Raw genomic sequence first — 10,122 nt, 5'->3', positions numbered from 1 at the left:
GAGTACTGGGTCAATACTTAAATGATCTAGGTCCGAATCATTGGAAGGCTGCTAAGAAAGTTATGAGGTATCTTCAAGGTACAAAGAATTATATGTTGACTTAGAGAAGGTCAAATTCTCTTGAGGTTGTTGGGTATTCTGATTATAACTTTAAGGGATCAAAAGATCTTAAAATTGTTGGCTTTTCAGATTCAGATTTTGCTTCTTGTCTGGATGATTGTAAATCCACGACCGGCTATATTTTCATGTTGTCTGGAGGAGCTGTCTCTTGGAAAAAAGTGTGAAAAGACACTTACGGCAGTTTCATCTATGAAAGCTGAGTACATTACTTCTTTTGAGACTACACATCACGCTATATGGCTGAGGAAGTTGATATCTAGCATGCGCCTAGTTGAGTCAATATCACGTCCTCTAACCATTTACTGTGATAACAAATCTGCAGTATACTATGCTAATAATCACAGAAATTCCAGCCGTACAAAGCATTTTGATATCAAACTTATGTTTGTGAAAGAGAAAATTGCTGAGTCTCAAACCTGTGTGGTACACATTCCTGACACGCAGATGCTTACAGATCCACTAACCAAGGGCTTACCTGTAGAAGTTTTTTATAATCATGTAACTTGTATGAGTATTATGAATTCCTTAATGCCCTAGTTTAGTAAGAGTTTGAGAACCTTTTATGTTGCAATTTCTCTTTAGGCTTTGTTTCTTCTGTAAGTTATGTTCAGTTCAGTTAGATGCGTCTATATCATTTGTATCCCCATAGGATTCAATGATTCTGTTGTGGTACGCTATGCATGTCACTTGTTTCCCCATAGGAATCAGTGATTTATATTGTTATCTTATTGAGCTGTGTTTGAAATAAAATTTCATGTTTTATTCAGATTATGAGATATCATATCACTTGTTTCCTCATAGGATTCAGTGATTTTGTGGAGTTTCATTTTCTGAATTTTGTTGTAGCTTGTTTATACAACTTGCTGAATTAATGAAATCCAAGTGGGAAATTGTTGAAATATTATTTATGAATTAGCATTAATTAATAAGCCCGATAGATTGGTCTTTATGATCTTGTGTGGACCGTGATAGGTGAACCACACAAGTGAGCCCAATAGGCAGAGGCTCAACCCACAACCCAGTAGCCGTCAGTTATTCTATATCTATTAATTGACTGAGTTAGAGATAATGTGATATAATAATTAATTATATAATAAGGCAATTACCAATCTCATCTATATAAGCCGATCAGTCGATAACCGCAAAAACGACGACTCATTTTTCTGCTACTCTATTATCTCTGAACTCTGAAGACTTTTGGGGGCCTGTGGGTTGTGCACCTGTTTACACTCGAGGTAATCGAGGTTTTTCAAACGCTCATGATTCTTCAGGTACGCATATATTCTTTACTTTTCTTATTTATATGAATTGAGATAATGAATTATAATAACAAGATCACGTAATTCTCCTCCAAGTTTAGTCCTGTCATTTTGTAATTAAAAAAAAAAAAGAAACCTCCTTGCGTCTGCGCTTCTGCAATCACATGTAAGGTAATAGTAGTTTTACCGGAAGTCGCTGGACCATATATTTCCACAACACGTCCCTACAGATAACACACTGAAACATATTAATCAGCGCACACATTGCACACTGCAAAATAGTGTTGGCTCTTTCAGTCCTCCTTCCTATATACAAAAACCAATTTTGCAGGTGAAAACTGAAGGCGCACTGATTCATTTCCCAAACAGTTTTTCCTCAGAGCAAACTAGAAAAGCCAAATTGTCAATTATGAAGATTTATTAGTGATGACAATCTTATTACAGCTGGTAGCCACTAACATTTTTAAAGCCTATTCATATTCAATGAAGAGAAAGAACATCTTTAAGCAACGATCTAATGATACCTTTGGAAGTTCACCAACTCCTAGTGCTATATCAAGAGCAAAAGAACCAGTTGACACTATAGGTATAGGTACATTTTTTCAGAGACAGAGCGACGAAGCCACTAGATCCCTTTCTATGTGCAGAAGTGATCTGATCCAGAGTATGTTGTATAATATTCATGACTTAAACAATGTATTCCTCTTATAATTTTTATAAATTTATTAACTACTGTACAATAAGATAGTGGGGATTGGCAAGAAATAAGTGAATAAAATCTGTTGACATATAGCTTAACTAAGAACTGTGTAACTCAGTGAATTTTCTATGCTGATATGAAATACTTCAGAATATAAACCAAAATCATATATTTGTAATTTTAAAGACGTGAATCAAAGTAAGCAAGCAAGAACAGCACACAAGCCATAAAACAGGAAGTATGAAAATGCACCTGAGTGATAGTTTTATCATCTTACAATCAGTTGTGTGGTAACAAGAGGTTCAGCTTTGAGAACTGGCTGATACATGACTTTGTACAAAGTGGGAAAACTAAAATTTACCATCACAGCAGGATACGAAAATTAACACGTGAAAGATGTAAGAGGACCGTAAGAGAATATTCACATTTGGCTCCAGCCAAAAGATGAAACACTGTAGCTTCCTTCTATGCCATATAAACTGGTGAGAACAATCAGGGTTCTCACTCTTCAAGTTGGCATGTTGAAGAGCCTAAATACAATTTGCTCATCACCATTGCTGTTGCAGCAGATGCATCTATGTGAAGTGTGGACCCACTCTTGAAACCTGAAAACGCGCGCAAGCAATGTCAACATTGGGAAAAAGTTACTCCTTCCTGTATAAAATATAAACATTTTCTCTCAGCTAATTTGGGTCCAAACTATAAGGAACTTGGTATTTGTTTTAAAAAAGAAATTCCATTTTATCTCTTCTATTTATTAACCTTAATCCTCTTGTGTGTGAATTTATAACCTTCTCACGTATCATAAATTAAAACCAAGGGTAAAAAGAAAAAACAATATATATTTTTATCTGAACAAAAATTTTATTAATATGCAGATTATTGTTAAAAGCTGCTTATATTTTAGAGTGAGAGAGAACGTAATTATGAATCATACTTGAACGCTTAATCTTCTTAAGTTCAATAAAACCTTCTGTTCAAGTGGTAGTTCAATTCTTGTTCCTCCATTCTTGTGTTTAAAATTAATTTCAAAACACTATATATCCACATTTTAAGATAAAAAATAACATATAAAAATTGGCATGTGTTAAAGATGGTTGTAAAAGTATCCATAGCCCTTCACTTAATTCCTTACACTTTTGAAGTGGAACGTTTTGAAACATAAATTTAGATTTACCTTGTCATAGGAATCTATCAGATACAACCAGTTTGTCCCATCAATCCACCTGCAGATCCAACCCAATCAGCTGGTTTGCTAATCAAATCCTCCAATTCAAGATAGATATTTGAATCATTCACATCAAGCCCTTCATCAACAACAGAGTTTTCTTCCATCAGTTTTTCTGACACCATACAGCAAGCCGCAGAAGATGCTTCAGTAGCGCTTGCTCTTGAAGTATGGTCCTTAATCCCTATATAGGACTGCACGGTTCATCTTTCAGAGAAAAAGGGGCTGAAGGCTGCGTTCTGCTATCGTCTACTGTTTCAGACAAGAGTCCATTGAGGTCTGATTGCAATGAAGCCAAGTCCTTATAACCTTGTCTATGATCAACATCAGCAATGGTGTCCATGGCCTTAGGGAAGTTCAAAGGGGAATGGGTTCGAAGCAATCTGGGTCTCTTACCGATCTCACCCCCACTGAGCTCTCTTTTTCGCTTTACCTTCTCGATTAACTGCTGAACCAACGTCGGTCTTCTTGCCATTTTGGTCAGGAAATGCATCATTTGGCACTGCTTCAACTCAGCAGACCGAACTCGTTCTTTAACATTTACAAGCTGAACCTGTGAAGTCTCTTGTTGCTGTCTCAGCTTCAGCATTTCAACTTTCAGCATGTTCTGATCCTTCCGCAGTCTCTCAACTTCAGCCTCCAGGCCGGGTTTCATGGAAGTCAATGCTCCTCGTTGTTGCAGTTTGTTAAACTTGCTCCTTCTCCTGATGTTCTTCAGTAAATGCTTCTTTCCAGCCTGAAATCCCTCGTTGGCAAACTCCCAACGGTCTGAATCAATCTTCCGAAATCCCTGTACTCATATGATAAAGTTTAATGTCTAGACAGCACCAGGATTCATCGAGAAAAATACCGTAAAGTTTAATTAGTAAAACAATATAAAGTGACCATATGATATTGACGGTAAACTTTAAACCAAGACAGACAAAAATACAGAAAACGACATAAGCAATCAATTTAACGTCTGTAACAAAAATTTAGCCCACATGACTTTTTTTTTCTTCCCAAAAAATATACGAAGTTCAAGGAGAACAAAATCTCAAGTCTGGCGGATCACAAACATTACAATAATCATCCGTAAAATACGCATGAAACCCAAAGATTTTCTGTCTATCAGGAACCTTTGCAAGAAGAGAGACATTACAGAAGTTACAACCATGGACACAAATTATTCTCTTGGCTCCAATTGGAGGGGCAAGAAATATTTGAACTATTGAACAAGAGAAATTAGGTAGTATTACTCACGTATGTATTAAGCTGACGAATGAAGCTCGAAAAATTGCTGTGTTTGAAGTACTTAGAGAGAAGAATTTTGCAAAATTCGTGGGAATCCCAAACGATAAAGCTATCACGAGCTTCGCTCCAGGACACAATCGAGTCGGTCATCGGGTCCTCCACCATAGCGAAAGTCTTCTTGAGGAAAGGCGGCGGGCCAACCTCGTGCAACCCTTCCATCGGTTTCGGCAAGTCGACCGACGATGAGTACGACGATCCATTAACTCCAACACCGCCGTCGATATCATCCACCGCTTCACCCGGTTCCTCTAACTTGACGTGAACTCGCCCCTCATCCGTCACTTGTGAGCTCTTCCTTCCTGAATCCTCACTGAAAACTCCGTCATGTAGTTCACCTTCAACATCACAGTAGTCACCAGAGTTGGAATGATCGATGTCCTCATCAGACACCATTACTTGCTCTGATTTGACTCGCACTACTTCTCCCATAACTTCGTTCAATAGAACTGTAGAAATGGATTCTGACCGGCCACTATCGACGATTCCACCGGATCTGCCGTGGGCAACCACCATTTTGTCACTGCTTTATGCACAAGATTGGGTCTCTGCAGTGATACACCGCTTGAGCTCGAGAGTGCCAGAGTTAGAGGTAGAGAGAGAGAGAGGGAAAGAACAGGAAAAAGAGGCAAGTGATAAACTAGGCACTTTTTTACTTTATTTTCCTTTTATAGGTCATAAATAATTAAATGGTTTTTATTTTTAAACTTTAAATACTATTATAAACATATTATATTTGAAAAATTAATTAAAAAGGGAAAATAATAAAGAAGGGGACCAGCCAAAGCCAATCCAATTTTTAATGGGAAAAAAAGGAAAGGATAAAGAATTGAGTATATCTACGTAACTGTCCTTTTATGGAAATTGACTAATAGCCACGTGTCCTTGCTTTTTTGCCGTATGTGGCAATTCAGGGGGCCCACTGTCTCTTGTCCTCATTCAGTCGGTCATCTTCTGCGAATTCGTTCAAACAATTTTTAATATATTTGTATTTTTTTTAATGAAAATATGTTTGTATTTAATTGAAAAGTGAGAACATATTGGTGGTATTCTGAGCATGTTTGGTTTGACTCCGAGCCCAATTTGATGGCTCAAAGTGACGTTTGAATATTAATATTGGAAATGGGAGTTTTGTACTTCAGTCCTGAAATATATAATCACTTAAATAAATATGTTAAAAATATCCTAAAATATATATAAAATTAGTGTAGATAATATTCTTTTTGTTTCAAATTATAAGACACTTTTAGATAAAATCTCACATATCAATAAACCTTATTAAATACATCTAACAACTTTATTTTTTTAAAATAAAAATATAAAATTTAAAATATTCATCATTTAATATATTAAAAAGAGAAGAAATAAAAATTAATTATAGAGAGAGAAAGGGTGATATTAGAATTAGTGCATTTAATGAAAACTTAATCTATCCAAAATATTTTATATTTTGGAATAAAAAGACTCCTTCAAAAATACCCTGTAATTTGGGATGGAGGGAGTAACAATTATACATAATGAGTATAGATAAGTTTGGCCAAATCATGGTAATACACTTAGGTTTCCTAAAATATTAGGTGATAGGTTCGAAATTAAGATTAGTTAAGAAGCTAATTATTATTATTATTATGCTTTTGTGCTTATTTATCTATTAGATTATTTATTTTAAGTATGTTTTAGGATATTTTACTTCACAAGAATAACTTAAATCATTTGATTAGATGCATCCCAATTTATATATATTTATGATCTATCTTCTACTTTATTGATATCAGACTTTCTTTATCTCTAATATTATTTCTACTACTTTTTTTTTTTCATTTTTTTCTTACATGGGGTTATACTTTTTTCCTTAGCTTCTCTTTCTTTTTAATCTCTTGTTTCTTCTTCATCATCATCATATTTCATTATTTCTTTTCACCCTTGATTTTTTTTTATCCTTGATCTAATGAATCTTGATATCATATTAGATTCTTTATTTTAAGTATGTTCTAGAATATACTTAAACATAATAGTTTAAATTATTTAGTTAGATACATCTTAAATTTTATGTACTCATAATCTATCTTCTAATTTTTTGATATGAAGAGTAAATTAGCCCATAAATTATAAGTCTAAAAACATTTGGAATCATAAACTTATTTTTGTATAATTTTCCTTTCAACTTTTGAAGATGATCAAATCTAGCCTTTATCAATAACAAAATTAACTTTGATTATTAGTTAACTTAAAAATAACATAAAAGAATGTTATTACATATAAGGACCCCAAAAAATATAAAAATGGGCCAAGAAAATTTTATGATCCTTTGTTGTAATTGTTAAGGCCATTTTTTAACTAACTAATGATTGAAGTTAATTTTTACTAATGATAGGAGGTTAGATTACACTGTTCTTAAAAGTTCAAAGAAAAATTGTGCAAAAAAAAATTTAAAGTCTATAATACTCATGAACTTATAATTTAGGAGCCAATTTGCTATTTTACTCTATTATCAACACATAAATCATTTTAAAAAAATTCAATTAAACATAACTCTCCTTAAACTGAATTTTAAGAAAAAATCTCTAAATATAAGTCATCTTATAGTGATTAATTTTTATTCTCACTTTAATTTGTAAACTTTAGTTTTATGTATAAATTTTAATTCAAATGTACCCATTGCTTATTATGTCTAATTTCCAATCCAATTTATTAAAAATTATAGGGCAATTCAGTTCCATGATTCAAGAAATAGTTGGCCAACCAAACAAGCCATAATTAAACAATTATAATTTTTAAATAAAATTCATTAATCTTTAAGTAAATAAAATATTCAATCATAAAATTTTATACAAGTCTTTTCTTCATTGTTTTTTAAAAAAATAAAAAGAATAAAAAAAGTGGGGCAGTTGATGGAGGCCGAGCAGGAACGGTCGATGCGGTTACAGACGGCGGAATCATTACTGCCTGTCAGGACCTGCATGAGCACCACGTGTCACAATCTGCATGGATACCACGTGTCGTCTTCACAATCCCTAACCGCTTCCCTCCATTCCTCTCTGTCGTTTCGTTGATGGGACTTTAGCCACCCTCGCTTGCTTCCCCCCACCACTCGTATTCTTCTGCCCATGGTGCATTGCCGTTTAAATGATAATTTCATACTCCCTTTCTTAAAAGATAAAATATTTTTAAAAAGTTAAATATTTAAAAATATAAAAATTTTTAATTTTTTAAGATATAATCATTATTTTTTAAAAAAATATTTCTATTAATAGTGACTTTATATTTTTTTTCGAATTAAAAAGCCATGACAAGTCATGCATAAAGAGGAATTAAGTCAAGTCAAATCCCATAAAAAGACGACATCCTAAGGGGAACATCAAAAATTAAAGTATCAATATTATTGTTTGTGACATGTCGAGCAAGTCAATCTGCACACTTGTTAGATTCTCTAAATGAATAGTTGAAGGTGATAGTCCAATCCTTCATGGCGAGACATTTGATCTCTTCTATTGTGGCTTTGCGAGGATGATTCAGATTGTATTCACATTAGATAAGTGCCAGAGTTTCTAATAAATTGAAGTGAACATTAACTTGCTTGAAATTGCTCCTCCAACAAAGAATAAGACCTTCAAGGATATAGTAACTTTATATTTATTATAGAATATTTAATATGAGTAAATATGAAAAGATGAGATTAGTTTGAAAGTAAGTAACCACTTTATTGAGAATAAAATTTAATTAAAAATATTTTATATTTTCGAGCGAAAGGAGTACTTATTAGATAAGATCATATTTATGCTCGTTTGGTTTTCCATCAGTAAAAAGTCAATTTGTTAATTTTTTTAATGAAGATAAGTTGTTATAATAAAATTTATATGTAGATGTATGTGTTTTTAAAACTCAATTTAATAAATTAAAATTTATTTGAATAATGATACTAAAATATGCTTTTAAATGTTCAATTATTAAAAAAATTTGATTTATGATGATTTATAATTTTCATTATATAAATATAATATGTTTAAAATGTTAAAAAATATGATAAAAATTTTAAATAACATAAATTTTAATATATTGGACTAAAATTATATAAACAACTGAATATATATATATATATATTAATATTAAAATTTAAAATGATTAATTATTCAATTTATATTGTTTAAAACTTGATCTCTAATTATTATTATTTAAATAATAATTATAATTTTAATGAATTAATAATATTTTTAAATAAAAGAACAATATATTAAATTTGCGATAGCATAATTAAATAACATCTTTTTCTTTTTTTAAATTTACTTTTTACAAGCTCCATCTTCTTACATCTGTCAAATTCATTTTCAATAATATTCTCAAAATATTTTTAAGATCTATTTTCACCTCCTTATTTTTTCTCAAACAACCACATCCTAAAAGTGAAAAAGTACTTCTCAAAAGTCAAAAGTGATGTACCCAAACATTTCCTTCATGTTATGGAAATCTAAATCAAATTGTATAGTTAAACCATTAAACTAGTATATTGATAAGTTTAATAAAATGATTTGTTTATGACTGAATTGATTATGGTTCAACTACATTTTTAACTATTAACCATTAAACCTGTGCTTTAATTAGTTCAATGACTTATCAATTTTTAGTATGTTGATTGAGTAGATAATTAAGGTAAAAATAAAAATTTAATACTCTCTTCATATCAATTTATAAAGCTATTTTAAAAGTGATTCATAGTTTTAAAATATAAGATATTTTTATAAAAATAAGGTTTTATTAATTATATTTATTTCATATTACCATTTCTTCCTTATTATATTCTTTCTCTATTTAATATTTTACAAATAAGGTTTTATTAAATGAAAGGCTTTTTGAAAATTTATATTTTAATTTTAAAAATAAAATTATAAAGTGTATTTAAAGAACTTTCTTTAAATATATACTTTTTTAAAATAAAAGTGTGTTACAAATTAGGATAAAGAGAGTATTGCTTAAAAAGTATTGCCTCCTTTGAGTATAACTATTGAGTATAATAAGAGTTTGGGAAAATATATTTGCAAGTACTTACTGTTTTACTCAACTTTAAATTAGGTCACTGTAGTTTATTTTATTTTGATTGAGCTCTTATAGTTTGATCAATTAAATTTTTCAAACCTTGAAGGTTAAAATTCTTAAATTTTTCCTTTTTTAAAAAATAAAATTAAGAACTTTTTATATTTTTATTAAATGATTATATGACTTTAGAAGTAATTACATAATTTTTATAACTCAAAATTTGTACAATTAGGTTCCCTTCTAAATATTTTAATACATATATAATCTTCTTAAAAAATTAATAAAAATATAAACAATGTATTAAATCAAATTTTCTTATTTCAATTTTTTCTAAAAGTGTTAAATTAAATTTTTTGTAACTCCAAGAGTATTTTTTTTGGAAAAATTTAATAATTCATTATTAATTTTAACCTTCAAGGTTTAACATATATAATAGATTAAATTATAAGGACTTAATTAAAAAAAAATAAACTACAAGGACCTTATTAAAAATT

The 10,122-nt window shown here is 30.8% G+C and overlaps 1 protein-coding gene across 2 annotated transcripts; it reads right to left on the bottom strand.

Moving 5' to 3' along the window:
- Positions 1-1,475: 1,475 nt before the first annotated feature.
- LOC129320833 (heat stress transcription factor A-2-like) lies at positions 1,476-5,212 on the bottom strand. Of its 2 annotated transcripts, XM_054966478.1 has the most exons (4): positions 4,550-5,212; positions 3,257-4,097; positions 2,332-2,684; positions 1,476-1,603 (listed from the first exon to the last, which is right to left on the bottom strand). In XM_054966478.1, exons 1-2 carry the CDS (start codon positions 5,111-5,113, stop codon positions 3,492-3,494), a joined length of 1,170 nt encoding a protein of 389 aa, XP_054822453.1. In that variant the 5' UTR covers positions 5,114-5,212; the 3' UTR covers positions 1,476-1,603; positions 2,332-2,684; positions 3,257-3,491. The 2 variants fall into 2 exon arrangements, with proteins under 2 accessions (XP_054822453.1, XP_054822452.1); XM_054966477.1 differs by lacking the exon at positions 1,476-1,603 and having other exon boundaries at positions 2,234-2,684.
- Between the last annotated feature and the right edge of the window lie 4,910 nt (positions 5,213-10,122).

This window comes from Prosopis cineraria, unplaced genomic scaffold, assembly GCF_029017545.1.
Source record: "Prosopis cineraria cultivar Desert tree isolate PC_DT_omini unplaced genomic scaffold, ASM2901754v1 PC9, whole genome shotgun sequence".
Lineage (NCBI taxonomy): Eukaryota > Viridiplantae > Streptophyta > Magnoliopsida > Fabales > Fabaceae > Prosopis > Prosopis cineraria.
This window is presented reverse-complemented; position numbering and strand designations above follow the sequence as displayed.

Excerpts from the sequence above, each read along its gene's own strand:
- LOC129320833 (XM_054966478.1), bottom strand. The coding sequence starts at position 5,113 with ATGGTGGTTGCCCACGGCAGATCCGGTGGAATCGTCGATAGTGGCCGG. Across the intron at positions 4,098-4,549 it reads TTCGTCAGCTTAATACATAC|GGATTTCGGAAGATTGATTC; the intron begins GTGAGTAATACT and ends ATATGAGTACAG.